General features: G+C 47.5%; 1 protein-coding gene across 6 annotated transcripts in view; it reads left to right on the plus strand.

Moving 5' to 3' along the window:
• Positions 1–20,199, plus strand: part of PIK3C2B (phosphatidylinositol-4-phosphate 3-kinase catalytic subunit type 2 beta) — a 63,351-nt gene extending 43,152 nt beyond the window's left edge. For all 6 annotated transcript variants that reach the window (XM_037067214.1, XM_037067212.1, XM_037067217.1 and 3 more), the window contains 17 exons: positions 633–726; positions 880–974; positions 1,399–1,579; positions 2,361–2,468; positions 3,095–3,187; positions 3,996–4,125; positions 4,929–5,065; positions 7,895–8,064; positions 8,587–8,743; positions 9,084–9,193; positions 10,111–10,312; positions 10,757–10,881; positions 11,839–11,956; positions 14,817–14,898; positions 15,304–15,410; positions 17,535–17,663; positions 18,183–20,199. In XM_037067214.1, coding sequence (XP_036923109.1) covers positions 633–726; positions 880–974; positions 1,399–1,579; positions 2,361–2,468; positions 3,095–3,187; positions 3,996–4,125; positions 4,929–5,065; positions 7,895–8,064; positions 8,587–8,743; positions 9,084–9,193; positions 10,111–10,312; positions 10,757–10,881; positions 11,839–11,956; positions 14,817–14,898; positions 15,304–15,410; positions 17,535–17,663; positions 18,183–18,371 — 2,227 coding nt within the window. In that variant the 3' untranslated portion in view covers positions 18,372–20,199. The remainder of the gene's footprint in view (positions 1–632; positions 727–879; positions 975–1,398; positions 1,580–2,360; positions 2,469–3,094; positions 3,188–3,995; positions 4,126–4,928; positions 5,066–7,894; positions 8,065–8,586; positions 8,744–9,083; positions 9,194–10,110; positions 10,313–10,756; positions 10,882–11,838; positions 11,957–14,816; positions 14,899–15,303; positions 15,411–17,534; positions 17,664–18,182) is intronic.
• The last annotated feature ends 2,372 nt before the right edge of the window (positions 20,200–22,571 follow it).

A 22,571-nucleotide genomic window follows, 5' to 3' on the forward strand; every position in this document is an offset into this window, starting at 1 on the left:
CAGACCTTCTCATTTAGTTCTACTCTAACAGTCCCCTCTTCCCCCTCTCCTCTGAAGAGTTCTTGGGGGACACAAGGCTCCCAGTCTCAGACCACTGGGCTGCCTTTCCCAGACAGTACCTGGCATTGTTGGCTTCTTTCTCACCTTTTCAGAAATTCAAATGTACTCTATCCTGTCTTGCCTTCAGGACTTTTGGAGCCAGTCTTATATAAAATTCCACAACTCTCTGTTATTCACTTGGCAAGATTTGCATTAAAGGGTGGTACCAAGACAAAATGCTTTGACCCTCATGAGGGCTCTTTGGTGATTATAGCTTCTGGCACAGTGGGAGCTAAGAAAGAGGTCTTTGTGGGTGGGATTGAGGGTTCTGTCCTGTTCTCTTTAAGTCATGCAAGGAAGGAACATGATGACCCTCCTGCTCATCTGCTTGGCTTGAGTTCAGCTTTGACCGGAGGACAGGGCCATTTTCGAGGCTGCTCTCCAGAGAAGGTGCTAAGGATTCTTCTAGTAGCTTTGGCAGAGTCTGGGAGACTGTCTTTTCTCCACTCGTGCCTCCAAAGCTCAGGTGTGAGGTGCTGGCTCGCTCCCGTGCCTGTGGCTGGGTGGTCAGAGTGCTGGGCTCTGTTTCACAGCTTCCCGGACCAGGAGGTGCGGCGTATGGCTGTCCAGTGGATCGGCTCCTTGTCGGATGCTGAGCTCCTTGACTACCTGCCCCAGCTCGTGCAGGTGGGTGGAATGGCTTGCCCCCCAATTCTGACAGTCCCACTCCCAAACCCCAGCTTGGTCTGCATTCTCTCCCTTAGAACCTAGGGTGGAGGTAGTGGTAGATATGGACTGCAGGCAGTCAATATAGCCTCATTTTCCCTCTCTCCTAAACAGGCCCTAAAGTATGAGTGCTACCTGGATAGCCCCTTGGTGCGCTTCCTCCTGAAACGGGCAATCTCTGACTTGAGAGTGACTCACTACTTCTTCTGGTAAAACTGCGCGAAAAAGGTGGGGGAGACGTGGGTCCTTTACTTGAGAGTGTTTGACTCCTAGGTGTGCGGGGTGGGTTTTTAGTATGCTGCTCACTTACCATGTGGCTTTGGGTCAGCCCCTTATGCTCAGGGAGTCTAAGTCCACCCCTAGGTAGCACAGAGAGGATCTTCCCTGGCCCTCCTACCCACCCACCCATGGTGGAAAGAAAGAAGAAATGGATGCCAAGGGGCTTTGAGCTCTACGTAAAGGCAGAGTGGGCACAGACTGGGATACGGAAGAACACCTCTGTATGAGCCATGTGTGCAGCGCTGTTTTCCCTCCCAAGTCTGGGTTTGGAGCTGGGTCTGATCCCTCTCCCCCTACACTCCTTTGCCTGTGATCCTTTGAGTTGCCCGACTCCCCACGTCGTTTGCCTTGCAGGTTGCTGAAGGATGGCCTCAAGGACTCCCAGTTCAGCATCCGATACCAGTACCTGCTGGCGGCCTTGCTGTGCTGCTGTGGCAAGGGGCTGAGGGAGGAGTTTAACCGCCAGTGCTGGCTTGTCAACACCCTGGCCAAGCTGGCCCAACAGGTTCGGGAGGCCACCCCATCTGCACGGCAGGTGAGTGCGTGAGGCTGCTTCTACCCATTTCTGGTCCTGGGCTTCTACAGCCAGTCATGAACTTCCTAGGCATCTTAACCAGCAGGCTGACACTCAACCATCTCCAGTTTCGGGGCTGGACGGATGTGACTCTCTAACCCCCAGGTCACAAACTGACAGTCTGCAAGCTGGGTAAAGCCCATGGATATGTTTTGTTTGGCCATCAAAGTATTAAAATTTTTATTTAACTTTTTGCCTTAAAGGCTGAGCAGAGTTGTATAAGTTGTTCACTGCACAAGAGCACCCAGGCAGAGGGGGCCAGTGAGGGCTGAAATGCAGTGAGACTCTGTTCACCATGCTGCGTGCTGTGGCCAACCAACAGAGGGCACCTTTCCTTGTTTGCACAGACGGGCTGAGTTAGGCCAGCAGTGTGCCTGTGGCTAACATTTAAAAATTGAGATTGTAAAGTCCAAATTGTTAGCTTTTCTTGGCAGCAGTCTGAGCAGCCTCTTCCCCTTGACTCACAGCCTGTTCTCTTGGTTCATGGGGCCTGCCTTACGCTGATCTGTCATCATCTAGCCTCTTGAGGTGCTGGGCTGGCTGCCGGCACACTGTCCCAGGCTGCAGTGTGGGAGGGCTGGTCTTTCTTCCTCATGGTCTCCTGGAGGCTGTCCATATTCCCAGGGGGCTATTTTCAGACTAGTCCCTGTTGGACGCCTGCCCTGGGGAGAGGCCTGGTGCTGAGTGCAGCTATGGGCCCCTTACCTCACCCCTTTTCCTTCGCCTCCTCCCATGCTCTCAGGGGATCCTCCGCAATGGCCTGGAGGAGGTAAAACAGTTCTTTGCCCTCAATGGCTCCTGTCGCCTGCCACTCAGCCCCAGTCTTCTGGTTAAGGGCATCGTGCCCAGGGTAAGTGACTGGTGGGTTTGGGGCTCTTGGAGTGGGGAGGACTCAGTGGAGGTGAGGTCTTTGCACACCCATTTATTGAAAAAGATGAGGAAGAAAGGCATGTTTGGGGTCTTCCCACAACGCTGGCACACAGGGATTTTTCCCCAGCAGCTGTGGGGTGACAGGGTGGAGTGCTAGGGAAGTGTCTCGTGACCGTGTTGGGTTGAAGCCGGGCTGGAGAAACTGTCGTGTGTTATTTATGAGCGCTCTTGGCTCCCGGCACTGCTGAGCACTTCAAGCTGGTTATCGCATTTCATCCTCATGACTTAAAAGTCACAACTATTGGGAGCCCTGTTTCACAGCAGAGTAAACTGAGGTGTAGACGGGACACGTGACTTACTGGATGGGACACCTGACTTACCAGAAGCCACACAACCCATACGTTGTGTGGAGAATGGACTGAAGGGATGAGAGTGGGTGCTTGAGCTGAATAGACGATGACGCTCAGGAAGGACTAGGGCTCCTCAGAAAACCTGGAAGAAACCACAAGCAGGTGGAGGGAAGCGGCCTGACCCGAGTAGACAGGCCATTCTCCTTCCCGGGCGCAGACCACCCGCTCCTCCTCACTGCCCTCTCAACTGTGGCAGGACTGCTCCTACTTCAATTCCAACGCAGTCCCCCTCAAGCTCACCTTCCAGAATGTGGATCCGCTGGGTGAGAACATCAGAGTCATCTTCAAGGTGAGGACATTGCCCTTGCGCCTGGTGGGATGGAGGTGGTAGAGAGAAGGGGAGGAGCCTGAGGTGAAAGAAGCAGCCCCGGGCTAGTTCTCTTTCTGCTATTCCATGTTGTCATCTTAATATATGAAAGACCATCATATGAAAAAGGAAATAAACTGATTCTGCATGGCCCCGGGGGTTGGGACATTCAGGGAGGCAACTGACAGCTCGATATACTGAACCTCTTTCTGGGAGGCAGAGCTACCCCCACAATGGAATAGGTAGGGTGGTGATCTGCTTGTCCCTGGGAGTATTCAAGCAGAGGCTGAATGACTGTGTGGCAATGATGTCAGAGAGGAAATTAATATATCGGATAGAGATCGGACTAGTTGAACCCTAAGGCCCTCTAACCGATACATCCATGTTTTGGGTAAGTGAATGGTAGTTTCAAGGCACGTGAAACTAGCGGGGGACATGAGATGCACACGATTTGGTTTTATATGTGTGTGTGTGAGCATTTGTAGTGTGTCAGTTCTGAATCCAAGGTGTAAACATTTAAGATTTTAAAAAGCTTGATGATCAGGAGGGCTGCATGAAGAAGGGGAAACTGCCTTCAATTCTGGTGGGGATGTGGGGTTTGGGAAGAGCCGGAATACTGCATAGCCCATCTCTGGTGGCTTGACCTGGTGTGAGCTGAGTAGGTAGGTCAGAGGTGGACAACTGGGCAGTCCCTGCCACTATAGTTTGGATCCTCCTGGGAGGTCTGGGAGCCAAGGAAGGCAGAAGAGACGGTCATCACTGGTCTGGTCATCACTCTTCCTCCCTCCAGTGTGGGGATGACCTTCGCCAGGACATGCTCACCCTGCAGATGATCCGCATCATGAGCAAGATCTGGGTCCAGGAGGGGCTGGACATGCGCATGGTGATTTTCCGCTGCTTCTCCACCGGCAGGGGCAGAGGTCAGTTGGCAGTGGCAGGGCTGTGAACGGGGCTGAGGGCAGGATGGGGGGTGCCCTCTGCTTTCTGCCCTTTTGCCTATTCCCAACACCACCCTTGTGCTTCTCCGGAAACATCGAAAGGGCGGGATGATTTCATCAGAAGCTGTGGAGCAGCATGAAAAAAGAAGGGAGGAAAGAGAGACTCTGTTATAAAAGAGAACAGCCAAACGTTCTCTGTAGACTTTGGATCCTAATTCAGCTGAATCAACTGTGAAAAGAAAGTATGAACAGGGACTGGGTTGGGTGAGATTAGTTTAAATGAGACTAAAGAATGATTGTTAATTTTTGGATGTGATAATGGCATCGTAGTTTTGTCCTTATTATTTGTACTTGAAATATTTACAAGTGAAACGACAAGTCTGGGATTTGCTTTAAAATACTCCAGCCAGGGCGGGGGGAGGCAGCAGTATTGGGTGAGTGAAATAGATGAGACAAGATTAGCAAAGTGTTGACGGTTTTTGAAACCGGGCAGGGGATATGTGTGAGTACATGATCATTTCTTCATCCTTATATGCATTTGAAAATTCCCAGAGTAAAAATGAAAAACAAAAGGAGCAGCAGCTGTGAATAGGAGAGACCAGAGTCGCTGAATGTGAAACCTGGGAAGTGACATCCTTTCCATCATGATCCGCGCCCCTCGTCATGAGACTTGGTCCAAGTGCCCTAGAGTTTAGTTATGGAGAAGCATCTGGCAAGCGCTTGTAGGGCTCTCCCGACAGTCCCTTCCCTCTGCTCTGGAGAGTGACCCAGCGTTCCCCTCACAGGGATGGTGGAGGTGATTCCCAATGCTGAGACCCTGCGCAAGATCCAGGTGGAGCACGGGGTGACCGGCTCCTTCAAGGACCGGCCCCTGGCCGACTGGCTGCAGAAGCACAACCCTGGAGAGGACGAGTACGAGAAGGTAGGGCTGGGAGTGGCAGGCGGGGCTGGGCAGGGTGTGCCCGAGTCTGGCACATCACAGTGGTACCATGAGGCCTGCACCTGCTCAGAGGAGACAGCTTGGCTCTGTTGGGAGGAAAGACACGCCCTTTCTTGGCTGGCTGGCATATCCAGATGTCTGGGGGTGGGTCCAGTGACTCGTAAGTAGACAGAAAATCTCCTGGTAGCCAACTGGGAAGACTTCACCACATTCCCCTGTCAGACTGAGTTTTGGAGGAGGGGGGCCAGCCTTTGAGAACCTGCCTGTGTCTTTCCTAATCATGGATCCTATTCAGTTCTGTGTCCTCTGAGGGGTTCAGGACTTTATAGAAGATGTTAGTTAGAAGAGACTTTAAAGATCATTTTAACCCAGCTCCTCTTTACATAGAAGTGAATTAAAATTGGCTAGTTCCTAGTTTGGGAGCTGGTTTGTGGCAAGGCTGTAGCTGGAAGCCAGGATTAAGGTTAAGTAGGAGATGGAGGTGGCAGAAAAGGGACTGACCTGTCCCTCAGGTGGAGCTTTACCTGGTTGAGGGCCTTGGTGGCCTGCTGTGTGTGGTCCATGGCTGGGCCAGTGTTTCACGGCTCTAGTCTCCAGGATAACTGAGTTTAGGGGAGGTAACAAATCACAATAACAACACTCGTAAGAGACTGACTATAAGCCAGAGATGCTTGATTCCGTTGAACTTCCAAGGGGACCCAATTACTAATTTATATTGATCAATGCATCTTATCCCTGAGGGAAAACCTAGTGGACAAATTATAATCAGGATGTTGTTTCATGAACATCTATTTAGATAATCATAAATGGCCTTAAACATTGACGTTCCTCAGGGTTTAATTCCTGACCTGCCTGTCTCTCTGCATTCTTCTTGTGCCAGCCCATCATCTGGTCTTACTTTACCACCCGTGTGCTGATGCCTTCCAAAGTCTTCATTATGGCTTCCGGTAGGAAAGAACTAGAGAGGTTTGGTTCTTGGCCACTTACTCAGCAAAGAGAGCTCCCTACCCCCTGCAAGTGAAAGCTCTTACATCGGGAGGGCTCCCCTTGTTCAGTGAGACTTCCTGCCTGTAAGCAGCTAACACCTTACAAACGTAGGTGATGGGACTTACTCATCTGCCCACGGGCACACAGCTATCGTGCAAGTCAAAAGAGGATGCATTTCAGGTAGAAAGAACATCTGTGTCAAGAAGGCAAGTTGATGGAAGTGAAAGTCGAGACTGGGAGCTGATGTGTTACATCCCTTATTGATTGGTTTCCTTTTATTCCTATGCTTCCCTTCCATGGAAATAGTCTTGCTTCCAGAAGGCACATTCTGTGTGATTTCTTTCTTTTTTTTTGGGGGGGGGGTGTTTATTATTACTATTTTACTGTGATTTCTTTACAGACTTTCTATTCTGAGTTTCCTATAGGTTAGTCATTGGTTTAATTCAACAAGTATCTGGGAGGTTTCTGTGTATAGCTAGTTTTGAAACAGGCCTTGTGGAAGAGCCAAAAAGCTGCTGAGAAACGAGATCCCTAAGTCCTGGGGGAGTAAAAAGACTCAACCCTTAGTGAGCGGTGGTCGAAGAGCGGCTGCAGATCAATGCGGAGCAGTCAGTGTGAGCTGGGCAGGTCGCGGAGGTATGGGACTCAAGGAGGGTCCATGAAGGATGGCGGAACTCTGTAGAGGGATGCAGGGAGGGTGTGCATTCTCTGTCTGGGAAGCTTTCATCCATTCCCAACTTTGTACATTCCTGGTTGGCTGTGATGGTTGTTGTCCTCTGCTGATGTGCCTTTCTGGAGTTCTTGGGAATTCTATAATTGGCACAAAGAGGATTTAGAGAGCGAAAGTGTCCATTCAATAATTCCACGTATTTTTACTTTCTAGAAAGAGATAAGGGCCCTGGCTGGCGTAGCTCAGTGGATTGAGCGTGGGCCTGCAAACCACATGATTGCGGTTCGATTCCCAGTCAGGGCACATGCCTGGGTTGCAGGCCAGTTCCCAGCAGGGAACACACAAGAGGCAACCATACATTGATACTTCTCTCCTTCTCTCCTTCCCTTCCCCTCTAAAGATAAATAAATAAAATCTTAAAAAAAAGAAAGAGATAAGGGACAGGTATTGACCAAATAAAATAAGGTAGATCCAACCCCTTCCCATTCCCCTCCTGCTTTAAACACAAAAATATATGTAACATTCTTTATGAACTAGAGATATCTGATTTTCAAGTGTAAAACACACCCAGAACTGTTAAGCTGCCTCAGCTTTTCTTCGGAGTGAAGTGACTTCAGTGAAATTAACATTTAGCTGTTACTAAGAACACGGGGAATAATTGTTGTTTGGGGGGCAGGGAGGGGGATGGAAGAATTCAGAGCAGAGTCAAGAAGGGGCCCTTAAGTTGGCTGCCTCGGTGTGCACTTGAGTTAAGATGGTCACAACTGGTTGGGAAAGTTGTGTATGTCAGTCTTTCTCTCTCTCAAGGTGTCTTCTACCTGGGCTGGTCCAATTTGGGCTCTGGATGAGTTCATTGTCTTTCCAACCATGCTCCCTGGGAGAAATAAAGGTACAGAGGAAGGTGAATTTCAGATAAAGTGGTGGAGATACACATAGAAGTCTTCCACCTTCTCATACTCCATAAGATACAAGTGATGAATCTGTGTATATCAGTGTGTACACTGGTCCATGATGAAGGCTGAAGAAGCAGATGTGAGATACAGTTGGGACTCACGAGAGAGAGGCCACACCTGGTGGAATTCAGTCTGGCTATGCCCATGGAGTCCTGCCAAGCCAGCTTTATGTCCTCTCCCATCTCCCTTTCCTCCTTCCAGGCCGTGGAGAACTTCATCTATTCCTGTGCCGGCTGCTGTGTGGCCACGTATGTCTTGGGCATATGTGACCGACACAATGACAACATCATGCTGAAGACGACTGGCCACATGTTTCACATTGATTTTGGCCGCTTCCTGGGACATGCCCAGATGTTTGGCAACATTAAGCGGTCAGTGGTCCTTGGTGGTCTTCTGAAGCAGGGATGTGTATGTAGGGGTGGGGTGGGGGGGTTGGTCAGTGGAAATGGTTCCACTGCTGGGACCAGAGCTGCGACACAAGCCCATGATGGAAGGGGCTGCACTTCAGAGCGTGCTTCAGGCTGAGCAGCTTTGGAGAAGACTGAGAAAGACGTCAGGTCCTTACAGGGTCTTGCAGAAGGCAGGGACCAACTGCGCTCGCTCTCCCTGCTGAGGACTAAGCAAAAGGAAAAAAGCCCAGACCACAGCAAAGGGGAATACAATTAGATATCCAGGGGTAAAGTCCTGCTAGTTCACGGACAAGAAATCAATGAAGGATGTTTGTGAGGACATTTTAGGATTAAAGTTAAAAAAAACAACCAAAAAACAGAGAGCCCCATCTATCCAGGTTTGCATAGGTAACAAGGGGTGAGGGGAACCATCCCCAATAAGTCCCCAGGGTGGGCTTCCTCCTCCATGTTGACCTTTTACCTGTATGTTCCCCCTTGGCCCAGGGACCGTGCCCCCTTTGTCTTCACCTCGGACATGGCATATGTCATCAACGGGGGCGACAAGCCTTCCAGCCGCTTCCATGATTTTGTTGACCTTTGCTGCCAAGCCTACAACCTCATTCGCAAGCACACCCACCTCTTCCTCAACCTGCTGGGCCTGGTGAGGAGTTCCATCCTTTCTGAACCCCTCCTTTTTAGCTTCTGGCACTTCTTTAAGACTTCCCTGTCTTGCTTTAAGGGATCCCTGGAGATCTACATTTTGGGGCTCTAGATAAAGGCAGGGCTTAGACACCCCGGGACAATGGTGTCCATGCGGGTGTCTGGCTCCTGCTCCAGCCCCTCCATTCTCATGGCCCTCTAGCCACTGTCCACGGCATCCATCCGCCACCCTCTAGGAGGGCTAGGGAGCCTTGCTGTAGAAAATCTTGCCTTACGGTGGGGAAGAAGTGAGATTCCTGGTTGTTTTAGGCACCGTCTCCTCTCCTTTACTCTCCTTGTAGATGTTGTCCTGTGGGATCCCTGAGCTCTCAGACTTGGAGGACCTCAAGTATGTGTATGATGCCCTGAGGCCTCAGGACACAGAGGCCAATGCCACTACCTACTTTACTAGGTAACACTCTGCATACAAAACATGCTGCCCACCCTAATTCATTGATTTCCAGGCGGCCTGCTTGGGAGGAGCAGGGCTAGGGAAATGGGAAAGGCTTAGCACCAGCAGCGGAGCCAAGAGTTGACAATGCAGGTGTGCTGTCTCAATTCTGCCTCTCACTTAGGCAAATTACTTCACATCTCTCAGACCCATCTGCATTTTCGCGCTAATCTTCGTTTATAGAGGTATTACAATTTGCTCTTACTTACATCCTCACCAAGTCTTGGTCAAAGAATTTGTTTATGGAGCAAGTATGAATTTTTAGTAGTTTTTAGCCCTCTGATCAAAACCTTCCTCCTCCCTTATCAAAACATGAATTTCACGGTTTCATTTTCCCAGATTTCACAATGTTTCTAGGTGCACTACGTATGACACGGAGCTGTCTATGTACGAATGCCTACAGTTTTGTACAGATGACGTCTCCCATTTTAGTATACACTCTTTTGGGACTTTGCCAACTAATTTTTTATCTGTTGGTCTAACACAGAACCTCTCCTTTTGGACTGAAATCTCTAGGTGGAATAGTGCTTGGTGAGGTTACATGGTACTGAACCTTGAAATTCAGTTTGATGCAATATTTAGATACTCACCCGGTGAGTTTAGGTAGAATCCTTAATTCCTTTCCACCTTGGTTCAACACTCGTCAGCTTAGGAGGGCAGTGAGGGGAGATAAGACCCCTGGATTCAAATGAGTAAATTGCATGTAGATCATTGTGTGCCACTCATGTGCTCTAGGAGGATATGACACAGGGAAAATGATTTGATGGGAGTGAAGTGTTGTCTCAGGTGTCAGGGGATATTCCTTGAGATAGCTCTGTCCAGGCAGTGGGGACATGGGTCCGTGGTGACATCCTCTTTCTATCCTCTTACACCAACAGGTTGATTGAGTCCAGCCTGGGCAGTGTAGCCACAAAGCTCAATTTTTTCATACATAACCTGGCTCAGATGAAGTTCACAGGCTCAGACGACCGGTTGACCCTTTCCTTTGCCCCCCGCACATACACTCTTCAACGCTCTGGCCGCCTCAGTGATGTCTTCCTCTGCCGTCAGGAGAAGGTCTTCCACCCCAACAAGACCTATGTAAGCGTCTTCTCCAGTCTGATCCTCTCTTGCTCCCCAATGTCCCCAGATTACTGGATTCTGTTTCTTCACATCCACACTGTGGGCACTGGAGTCACCTGGCACTTTGTGCTGGGAGCAGTCATCGACCATGTCCCTCTCCCTTGCCTGAGTGGCCTGCCTGGCCTGCCTGGAATCAAGGAGCTGAATTGGATGGTTACTTCCTCTGAGTCAAGGGTCTTGGGAAACATGTGCAGGAAATATTTGCTTTCAAATCCCTGCATATGTACAGGGACACATCACCTTTATCTCCATTGGAGATACTTTTGCCTTCTTCCTTCTGGAAAGCGTATACCCCCCAACACACACACACACACGCAAGCACACATTTAAGTTCCCTTACCTACCCTCCTCATTGGTTGTGGAGGCTGTGGCAGGTGTTCTCTAAGACTGGAACCTTTGCAGATTTATGTGGTAAAGGTGATGCGAGAGAATGCTCACGAGGCCACTTACATCCAGAGGACATTTGAGGAGTTCCAGGAGTTACACAATAAGCTGCGGCTGCTCTTCCCTTCTTCTCTGTTGCCCAGGTAGCTGGCCTCTTTACTCTCTGCTAGAGGGATACTGGAGAGGGAGAATGGATGGGTGGTGTGCCGGACTGCGGGAGCTATAGATCAACAGAAGGTACTTGATTTTCTTGGCCTGGTAATGAGTTTGATAACAAGTGCTCCCCCTGCTGGTCAAGCTCTCCAGACTTGAAAATAAACTGGAAGGAGAGCAAACTGATCTAAACGTAGGGGATTTACTAAATGTGAAGATGTTTGAAGGTTTCTAATCTTTTAAAGAGTAAAACAATTTTTCAAATGCTATACAATATGAAGACTTAAAAACAAATAAATGCTAGCACATGCTACAACATGGATGAACCTTGAGGACATTATGCTAAGTGAAATAAGCCAGTAACAGAAAAACAAATACCGTGTGATATTCCATTTATATCAAGCACTATAGTAGTAAAACTCATAAAGACAAAAAGTAAAATGGTCGTGGCCAAGGCCTGGGAGGGAGGAGGAACATGAAGAGTTGTTTAATGGGTAGAATTTCAGTTTTGCCAAATGAAAAGAGTTCTGGAGACAGTAATGATGGTTGCACTTACGAACTTTGTGTCACTGAACTTTACACGTAACGATGGTTACGACAGTGAATTTTCTTAAGTGTACTTTACCACAAATTTTTACAAAATGATTTTTCAAATGATTTTTACGTTAATGGGGAAAACTGGGGACTCCACAGCCCCTGCGGCACTTCTGGGGACCCATAGGACTATGCCCAGCAGTTTGGCTTTCTCATCTGGTGTCCTCAGAACTGCCGGGGGCGCCCTGGGCACAGACCTGGGAAGTTGCGGGAGGAACGGAGTGGGTGGGGTCCCTAGGAAGGGAGAGTGCTGAGAGATGTGGGTCGGGTGGCTGAAACAGCAAATGAAATGTGACAAATCCTGTTGCCTCTTACCTTTCTCTTTTGTCTGCCCCTCCCTCCGGCCTCACCAGCTTCCCCAGTCGCTTCACGATTGGCCGCCCGCGGGGAGAGGCGGGGGCCGAGAGACGGCGGGAGGAGTTGAATGGCTACATCAGGCACCTGATCCACGCCGTCCCGGAGGTGGCCGAGGTGGGTGGGAGGCTCCAGGTCTTGGCCTTCCGGGTGCTGCTGCGGGGGCGGGGCTCGGCGGACGGGTGGGGCGCCCGCTGCCAATCAGGTGGGCCTTGGGCTCCGCAGCCCTCGGCTTCCGCTGCAGAGTTGGCGGAAGAAGGGGAGAGGTCGAGCTCGCCCTCGGGGTCAGGCGGGGAAAATCTGGCCGTGGCTTCTGCTGCGGGCGTGTGTGGAGTTACGTGCGGTCCCAGAGGGCTTGGGGATCTCAGAACCTGATAAGGGAACGGGTTCCCGAGGAGTAGTGTTTTGAGCAGATAGAGGGTGTGTCTGTCCCTGGACCGAAGTGGTCCGGGTCCGAATGCTCTGCAGTTGCCACCCAGAAGACAACTTGATAATTTGATGAGAAGAAACTTGATTACAAGCCTACAAGCGAGGACACACATATCTAAGAGCAAAGCATCTCATCCGACTTTATTAGGGGAAATCATGCATAAACATTGAGGTAGACCTCATCGTCGCATGTATATAGGAGGGAATATTTCAGGGCACGCACAGTCAGGAAACATGTTTATTCATGCATCACAGATTCCGACATGGCAGAAAATCTCCACCCCCACCCCCCCCCCCAGGAAAGATTTTAGAATTTTAAGGAGAATACAATGAGGAAAGTTTACAGGAGGTCAGTGGAGGTCCTTCAGCCTGCTCCAGCCCTCCCAGGTGATTTCAGCTGGTTGACCTCCTGATCCTGCAAAACAGGCCCGGCTTGTTCTGAAAACCAGTTCTAGTTGAGAAACTTTCAGCAGATCACAAGAAAGCATCAGACAAATCTTACACATTTTTTAGTGTTTTAGGTGAAGTCACAGGTTAATTGAGGCAAAGTTATAAACTACACAAAAGTTAATCTGTGCTAGGTTACCTGCTAGGCTGCATATGTAGGTTAGGTTATGTATCCAATGTTAAAAAACAAATTCAACCAAGTAAATTGGTTACTAAACGTTCATGGACCCTTGCACTATTTCATCTAATAAATAGGGGCTTTAAGAAGTTGTACAGGATGGAAGGTTTTTCTAGGTAGAAACTGGGACAGGAAAAGCTGTTAGCAAATGGAAAGGATTGTTTCAGGTAAGGGCCACTTGGTGGGAGGTGGGCACCACAGGGGTCTTACTTGACTAATTACCTCCCTAGTGTTGATCAGGAAATTACAAGTTGATTGGTTCACATTCCTGAGCTTCCTTTTTTACTTCATAAAGGCTAAAGCTGGGTTTTTGTTATTGTTTTCATTTTTTTTTTTGAGAGTACATTTATTAAAGTTGGGGACGGTGAGACAAGGAAGGACCCAGGATAGAAGAAGCGACAGGAGAGAGGCTAAGCAGGGTGACTTTGACTCTCCAGAAATGTTATGGGATAGAAATGAACCAAGGCAGAGCTGCCTCAGTTCACTGGGAAGTCAGAGAAAAGGGGGCCCTGGAGACAGGGTCAGGGGATCAGCCTGAGTCAAGCTGCCACTGCCCACTGCTCCCCTGGTTGCAAGTCTTGTGTGGTCTCTTAGGGAGAGCGTGCCAAGGTTGAAGCTTTTTATTAAAAAAAAATGCAATTGAGTCTTGTTTTTTATTCTGTCCTTGGATCTGCTCTTTCTTACCACCACTTAGATTTTTAAAAACAAATTGTATTATAATTCGGTTTAATTTGTTTTTATAATAAATATTTATATAAATAAATAAACAGCCATCAGATCCATCACCCTAACAAATCAGCAAGCCATTTCCTTGTTTCCTTCCTATTTGTCCACATGCAAATGTGACTCTCACAGTTTTATAGTGGTCATAACTTAAATATAATTCTGTACTCTGTTTCTTTTCACTTAGTGTTTAGAGGAAACATAATTTTATTTATTTTTACTTTAAGAGTAAACATAACTTTAATACACTGACTTGGAATACCATTTTCTCCTTAACTGTCTGCCTCTTGAAAAATATTTAGATTATGTCCTTTTTTCCCTACTATTAATGTTAGAATGGATATTTTCCACACATTTTGGGGGGTTATTTCCTAGTTATTTAGGAACCATTCTTCAGAGTAGGATTCATGGTCTTTGAACAAGGCTGGCTCAGGCATTTCTGTGCTTAAGGGAGGGTGTGTGTCTGCAGGGGAGGGAGTGGTAGGCAAGAACACGCTGCTTTTGACCTAATGTGACCTAGTTTTACTTGTGTTTTTTTTTTCTTTTTAAAAACCTTTCTATTAGGAGAACTTTAGAGAGACAGTATAATTAGTGTGCATGAACACACACATATATTTATTAATCTAAGCAGTTAATATTCTGCCATATTCATCTATTTTTTTTAAGATTTTATTTATTTATCTTTAGAGGGAAAGGAGAGAGGGAGAGAAACATCAATGTATGGTTGCCTTTCGTGCATCCCCTGCTGGGAACTGGCCTGCAGGGAACCTGCCTGCAACCCAGGCATGTGCCCTGACTGGGAATCGAACCGCGATCCTCTGGTTCACAGGCCTGCGCTCAATCCACTGAGCTACACCAGCCAGGGCCATATTCATCTATTTTTGTATGAAGTACTTTAAAGTAAATCCCAGACATAAGCCACTCTGCCTCTAAACTCTCTGCACCTCTAAAGCATAAGGACGTGTTCTTACGTGGTTGTTGTGTCATACCATCCAGTACATGGCCATCGTTCAAAATTGTCCTCTCATCCCCCAAACTTTTTTATACTTGGCTTGTTTGAGTCATGATCCAAGCAAGAACTGTGTATTACACTTGGTTGTTATGTTTTATAAGTCTGTTTTAATCTGGAACAGTCTCTTCCCTTTCTTATTGGGCCATTGCCTTATTGAAGAGGGACCCTGTTTACTGATTTTATTCCAGTGTGATTTGGTGTGTACCTTCTTCCACCCCCTGCCCCGGGATGAGAAGGCTGCGAATACCAGCCCAGCTCCCAAGTCCTCAGGTACAGTGCCTTTGTGACGCTTCTGCCAATTCCTCTGAACCATTCTCAAGGGTAACTTCTCCTGCCCCGGCCTCTTCCCAGTTTTCTTTTCTTCACTTGTCTCTGTTTCTTTGCTTGTTAGCTATAGAATCTGGTTTCCCACTCAGGCTGTGGGACCCATTGCTCCTTGTGTGGGTTCCCCAGGGACTGGGTATTCAGTTGCTGGGTTATACAATAGGATAGACCACCCCAACCCAACTCTAAACCATGTTCACAGACGCCACCTGGCAGATCCCCCAGGGGGTATCAGGAACCTGCCATGAAGATGTTGGTGGAGGAGGGTCAGAGGAAAATAAACATCTGCCTGGCACCAGATGGAAACAGGGCTGGCCTCATGACCTTTCTCGGTTTTCTTTGTCCCTACAGATGGCTCTTGGGCCCGTCCTGTTGGGAAAGTGGGAGGGGAGGTGAAGCTGTCCATCTCCTACAAAAACAATAAACTCTTCATCATGGTGATGCATATTCGGGGTTTGGTAAGTGCATGCGTAGTTGTCATTTGATTGTTTGTCTTTCTCCTGGTACTCCTGACTGGTGAGACCTATACTGCCCCTTTCTCATGAGAGTAACCACAAGTTTGCTGGGTACCCAATGCTGGGCCTGCTACTACGCCAGGTCACATTAGGTAAAAAGCAGCCTAGAATATGACCAGGCAGTACTAGACACAGCTTCTTACAACCTGTGGTCTTCGGCAAGTAGCCTCAGTACTCTGAGCCTCATTAGAATGAAGATCATGTTAGTATTCACCTCATAGGGTTGTTGTGGGCATTAAATGAGATAATGCCTGTAGAACACTTAACATAGTATTTGGTATTGTTATAGTAATTGTGGTGATTGTAATGAGGGAGAAGCCCAAGGGTTTTTTACCTGATTGTACAGGTAAGGCAGCCACATGACCACCCTGGAGAATAATCAAGGCAGTATATAATTACTAAAATTTTTGGTACAATTCTAAGAACATTGTGAGTGGACAGGGGAGGGAACTTTTATTGCATTCTTGTAATGTGCTGGACTTTTGTAAACTGGGACATTGGTATGTGGCAGAAGGACCATGAGATGAGCTTTGGAATCAGAAAAACCTGAGTTTCACTCTTGCAACATCATTCATTCATTCATTCATTCATTCATTCATTCATTCAACAAATGTTCATCTAGTGCTTACTAGGAGTCAGGCACTGCTACATTAGCTCTGGATACAGGGTGAGGAAAACAAAATCCTTCCCCTCGGGGAGTTTATATAACAGTAGGAAGACACAGACAAATACATGGCAAGTGCTGTGGTGAGAAATAAGGCAGAGAAATGATACAGGGCTGGAATAGTGGTGGTTTTGCACAGAGTGATCAGGGAAGCTCTTGTTGATGAAGGACGTATGTGAGCAAAGACGGAGGAGGCGAGAGGCAGGCCATGCATATATATCTGAGGGGACACTGTTCCAAACAGAGGGTCCAGTTAAAGCCAAAAGCCAGGGCCCACCTGGGGTGCATGAGGAACTGCAAGGGGCCCCTGTGGCAGGAGCCTGTGGAAAACGGGATTGCGGGGGCTGATGAGTTGGGGGAGAGCACAGCTAACTGGAGGGCATAGTCAGGACAGGGCTTTCACCCTGAATGATATGGGAACCACTGGGGGCTTTTGAGCAGAGCCATGTAAGCAAAAATTAATTTTAGACTGTAATAAAAGTTATTTGAGCAACAAGAACTGCCACCAGGCAGACACAGATTCAGGTAGCAGTCTGAATTGTTCTCTGCTGAGACAAGGAGAGGTCACCTTTCTGTAGAAAGTTCCTGCCCAAGTTCCCAGTTTCATGCAGATGAAATTTCCAAGTTGTTCTGTTCTAATTGGTTATTATGGAGCGGTTCTGAGTGGGACCTGGCTGGTCTCAGTCCCTTGGTCAAAAGACAAGACCAGGAGCTCCCTTACAGTAGTTGGCTCAGCTGCATAGTCATTGACTAAGCAAGACATAGTGCAGGAACCTGAAAGTTCAGTCTGAGGTTCTTCCTGGTACTTGGAGTACGTGAGAAGCCCCTGTCAGCAAATGGCCCTTAGGCTGTTAGTCATGAGATTTGGGCCCTCGGTTGATCAAGGAGAGTCCATCTCAGCAGGTAAACTCCTTCTTGTGTTTCACATCAAATGAATCTTTCTTCTCGGGGGTCTATAGGCGTAAGATCTAATTTGAGATTTAAAAGGATCAGGCTGGGTGAATCACTAATTGGTTGACCTTGAGCAAGGAACTTAATTTCTCTGACTCATTTCTCTACATCTTACAGGGTTACTTGCATCAAGTAACAAAGTAGACAAAGACACTGGGCGAGGCAGAGAGATGCCTGGGGATATGATCATTCATTCCTGCCCGGAGCATTTGTGTAAACAGTATAGACTGGATATAATAGGCAATCTGACTGATATTTTAGTAGGGCACCTAACATCATGGTAGATATTTTTATCAGAATGGAGGGAGCTGGGAAGCAGCCAAGTAAATTATATGCATTGCGAGAAGCCAGGTGTGAGATGAGAGTCTGGATCAGGGTGTCATCACAGGAATGGTGATAAAAAGACAGGCAGAAGAATCTTCATTTTTTTTTGGTTTTCATTCCTTCTGTAGCAACTGCTCCAGGATGGGAATGACCCTGACCCCTATGTGAAGATTTATCTCCTTCCTGACCCTCAGAAAACCACTAAGAAGAAAACCAAAGTGGCCCGGAAAACCTGCAACCCTACCTACAACGAAATGGTGTGTGGGAAAGGTGCTGGGGTTGGGCAGGGGTTTGTAAATAAAGTTGTGTTAGAATAGGGCCACGACTATTTTCAGTATCCTCTATGGCTGCTGATGTTGCAGGGGCAGGGTTGTGTAGTTGTGACACAGACCAGACTAGATGACCTAGAAAGCCATGTTTATTCTTGCCCTTGAGATGGGAATTCTGTGGACCCTCAGGGTTGGGGTTCCAGAGCTGGGCGTGGCCTGGCCCCTGTCCTATGGGAAAAGGAGTCTCCTGATCCTTTGCTGATAAGAGTAGTGTCTCTAATAATTTTTTTTAAAAAAAGCCCCTCATTTGCTTGAACTCTGAGCAAAGAACAAAGTTGTTTAAAGCTTCCTTTGGCTTCTGTGTGCCTTCTGTATTCCCTTGGGCTCTCATTAGGGAGATACAGTGGTGTTCCCCTCAGCAGACCAAGGGACTACAGACGTAAGCATCTCCCTCTTCCAAGGTTCCCTCTCTTACAACTTTGATCTTCCCAATCTCTGCATTTGCAGCTGGTGTATGATGGGATCCCCAAGGGAGACCTGCAGCAGCGGGAGCTACAGCTGAGTGTGCTGAGTGAGCAAGGATTCTGGGAGAACATTCTCCTCGGAGAGGTGCACATCCGCCTGCGAGAGCTGGACCTGGCCCAGGAGAAGACTGGCTGGTTCGAACTAGGATCTCGAAGTCATGAGACCTCATGAGCCCAGCAGAGCCCCCACCCAGGGCCCCAGACTGGTGGCGGAGCTAGGGGAGAGGACTCTCGCTGCTTGACTTCGTATGCACAGGCAGGGCCCTCGGCAGGCCTCGCTGCTGTCCAGGTGGAGGGGGCCTCTGTGGTGGCAGGCAGGGAGAGGGAGGCTCTCTGCCGTCCCCCCACTCTGCACACTGAATTTGAGTTGGTTGTAATGAGCAGCCCCTTGGAGGCTGTGAGGTTGCAGCACAGTTTTAAGTTTACCTTGTGTCAAGGGAGCAATGCCTGGTTTGGGGTGTGTGGGGTGGGCTGTATGGAGTAGAGTTTGGGGGGAGGGTGGGTGGATATCTTTATTTTTATTTTTAAAAAATGAAATAGTAATGTTGTCCTAACTGGACAGGAAGCCTTGTGAGAAGGGACTTACATATGCCTCAGAAGGCAAAAAGAGGAAGACTATTTGGACTTTTTGTATGACTAAGGTTCTTATTGGACTTTTCTCTAGGGTTTGTTTTGTTTTTCTCTCAATAGGAATTATTTGGAGAGGGGCCCAGTGGGTCCTTGGTGAGAGCCCCCCTCTCTAAGGGCAGGCTGGGGAGAGACAGGGAGGGCTGCATGTGCTGGGCTGAGGCCTGTGCTGCTGGGCCCATCTGATTTTGCCTCCAAAGGAGAGCAATGTGATACCTATGTGTCAAAGGAAGGGCCTCTCTTATGGGGCTTTCCTTTGGGGTTCCGCAAAGGAGCTGTATTCAGGGACCCATGCTCTTTTGGGGGGAATTCTTCCTCTACTTTGCCAGGACTCACCCTGAATATGTCTTCTACACCTCCATTCTTTCGCCCTTCTGGGGCCCTCTGGTCCCAGTGAGTACACTGGGGCTGCTCCCCCATAGGTCTCTCTCTTCATATTTCTCTGTGGGATGAAAATGCTGCCTTGGCCCTTGATTTCGTTTCACCCGTGGGCATCCAGACTCTGGGAAGGGGCCCTAGGCTTCAGATGCCAATGTGGCCGCTTGCTGGTTAATTCTGGGAAGACTTCATAACCCACCACTACTTTTGTGCTGCTTCTTTCCCAAACTCCATTCTGTCACATTTTTAATAAGAATTTCCCTCATTCTATGGGGCCATACACCTACTTAGTCTGGAGCCAAAAGAAAAGGGGCTGGGGTCCCAGCAAAACTTGTTTCTTCCAGTGGTTTTCTTTGCTCTCAAGGAGACTGGATTGGAGCAGTGATCTCCCTGGAGCTGAGAGGGAGAGACTGGGTCTCTTATCTCTTAATACCCCGAATTTACTATCACTTGCATTTGAAATTCACTCTTGCGCTTTCCTTCAAAACGTATCTTCCTTGAAAAAAAAAGAGGGAGGACTTTTAGTTTGATATTAATGTTTTAAACTAGCATTGGCCTGATGTGCCCTGTGATTGGGGAGCGGAGATGATGGGGGATACTTTGCAAACTGTCTGTCCCTCCTCAGCTTCTTCTCCAGCTCTGAGGATCAGAAATCCCCCCCTTTTCTGACTCATTCCATAACTGGAGAAAGAAGCTCCACTCATTGAAGCCATAGGGCAGCAAGGAAGTTTACACTTTTCCTTTAAATTAAAAATGGCAAGTATAAAGCTGGCTGTTGTGGGGAGAGGCTAGGGAAGTGGGGAACAGGAGTGGACTTCTCCAGATGAATGGACCATAGATGCGTTACTGGCTTTGTGCCTGTAGCTCATTTTATTTGGACCCTCTATGTCCCTGGTTTAAAGAGGTCTATGTATTGTACCCACTTTCCAGATGTCCTTGTAGCTCCTACTTTCTCTGGAATTGTATTTTTTAATAAATGACATTTAAGAAAAACAAAACTATCATTTTCATGATTGGTTGATGTTTACATGTTTAGAGTAAACATCTGGTGTACAAGAGAAAATACCTAATGGCTGACAATGGTAACTTTTATATATACTGGTGCACTTCACTTGATGTTTTACATTTGTCACTAAACAGAGCCTCACAACTTGATACAACAGGTATTATCATCCCCACTTTACAGACGAAGAGACTGAAGCTCATTGGGATTAAGAATTTTACTAAGAAAATAGCCACTCAGCTTGGATATGGAATTTGAGTGCAAGTTTATTTAATTCCTTCTAGGCCATGTTAAATACAGTTCCTTAAAAATGCTATAATATGTTAGTTTTCAGAGTGTTTTAATATATACGATGTCATGTCTTGTTACAACTATCCTGGAAAGTAGATATGGCTCATTTATTAATTCTGTTACCATTTACTGTTCTTCCCAAGACTGCCTAGTTCACCTAGCATGCCTCCATTCACAGGGTATACAGGCCTTTAGTTGTATGCTGGGTCCTGTACCAGGTACCAGGTTGAGGTTTAAAAGGTAAATTAGGACAATCCTCACCTTGACATGGTAGCTCAATTGGTTATAGAGTCCTGATACACCAAGGTTGCAAGTTCGATCCCCAGTCAGGGTACATACGAGAATCAACCAATGAATGCACAAATAAGTGGAACAACAAACTGATGTTATTTCTTTTTCTCCCTCTCTCTTCTTTCCTCTCTCTCAAAAAAAGAGTCAATAAATAAAAAAATTTTAAAAGGCAGTCCTGTATGTTTTAAAAAGTCACTGCCTAATTATATTTACCCAACCCCATTTTATGAGAAAGCAGAGCCATAGCCCAGAGTTGAATACCCCAAATGGAAGATGAAGGCAATGTGATCTTTGTTCAAGCATTTTACCCAGAAGTTTTCAGAACTCTCCAGGGGGAGTCATATTTCATGCTGAGAAATTTTGTGCAGCTTCCAAGGGATTTTTAGTAGTAAACAGGAGGAAGTGTCACCTGCTATATTTCTAAGTGGTTTTGAGGGGTAACTACATGCAGTGCTGGACAAGTCCCAAGGGACCTTTTAAAAGTTAGAATGTGGGACCCTGGCTGGTGTGGCTCAGTGGATTGAGTGCCAGCCAGCGAACCAAAGGGTGGCCAGTTTGATTCCCAGTCAGAGCACATGCCTGGGTTGTGAGCCAGGTCCCCAGTAGGGAGCACACAAGAGGTAACCACATATTGATGTTTCTCTCCCTCTCTCCCCTTCCCTTCCCCTCTCTCTAAATATAAATAAATAAAATATTTTTAAAAAATCTAGAACGTGGGTCTGGCAAGAGTCTTAGTTAAAGGAAATTTCTTGGCCAGATGGGGCAGAAATCTGAACCACCTGACGGAGTGAGAGAGTCATGGAGTGGGGAATGGGGTTGTCTGAGGAGGACAGAAAAGAAGCACAGGAGCTCAGGTTCTCTGAGCTCAAAGAGAGGTGGCAAAAACAAAGTAACCCAACTTGTTGGGAATTTTTGGGAGGCAAAAATTAGATTGGATTTGAAAGGTTAAAAGTGAGGCAGCATTTTAAGCTGTGAGGTAATTGTAGTGACTGGGACTTGTGTGAGGTGTCTAGTCAACAAGCAACACTGACAGCCTCCTTGGGGTCAGGTGAGGCACCGGGCTCTGTGGCGACTAAGATGATAAAGGTGTGGGTCCTGTCCTCAATTTCAGCACAGCTAGGGAGGTGGACATGGACACAGGTAATTGCAGGGCAGTGTCTCAGGGCCAAAGTGGAAATGGGAAAGGTCAGTCTGGAGTTCAGATATGGAAGTCCTCAGCACTTAAGTGGCATTGAATGCCATGGAACTGGATGAGATCACTTAGATTAGAGAGGCTAGAAAACACAGGGGTGGACTGAGCTCTAATGCAGGTCGACATGTAGAGGAGGAGCCACCAAAATTGCATGGAAACCAAGAAACTGGTGTCATGGGAGCTAAAGACAAGTACTGTTGATATCATAGGGCTACCATAACAAAGTGACCCAAACTAGGTGGCTTAAACAACAGAAGTTTCTTTTCTCACAGTTCTGGAGTATGGACGTCCAAGATCAAGGTATTGTCGGGGTTGATTCCTTCTGAGGGTTGAGAAGAATCTGTTCCATGCCTCCTCATAGGTTCTAGTGGCTTACTGGCAGTCTGCGCATTCCCAGCTTGTAGATGCATCACCCCAGTGTCTGCCTCCTGTTCACGTGGTGTTCTCCCAGTGTGTATGCATGTTTGTCTATGTCCGAATTTTCCCTTTGTATAGGAATATAGTTATACTGGATTAGAGTGTACCAAATGACCTCATTTTAACTTGCAAAAAACTTTTCCAAATAGGGACATATTCAAAGATACTGTAAT

Source organism: Sturnira hondurensis, unplaced genomic scaffold (genome assembly GCF_014824575.4).
Source record: "Sturnira hondurensis isolate 20B ecotype Veracruz unplaced genomic scaffold, ASM1482457v3 Scaffold0017082, whole genome shotgun sequence".
In the NCBI taxonomy this organism is placed as follows: domain Eukaryota; kingdom Metazoa; phylum Chordata; class Mammalia; order Chiroptera; family Phyllostomidae; genus Sturnira; species Sturnira hondurensis.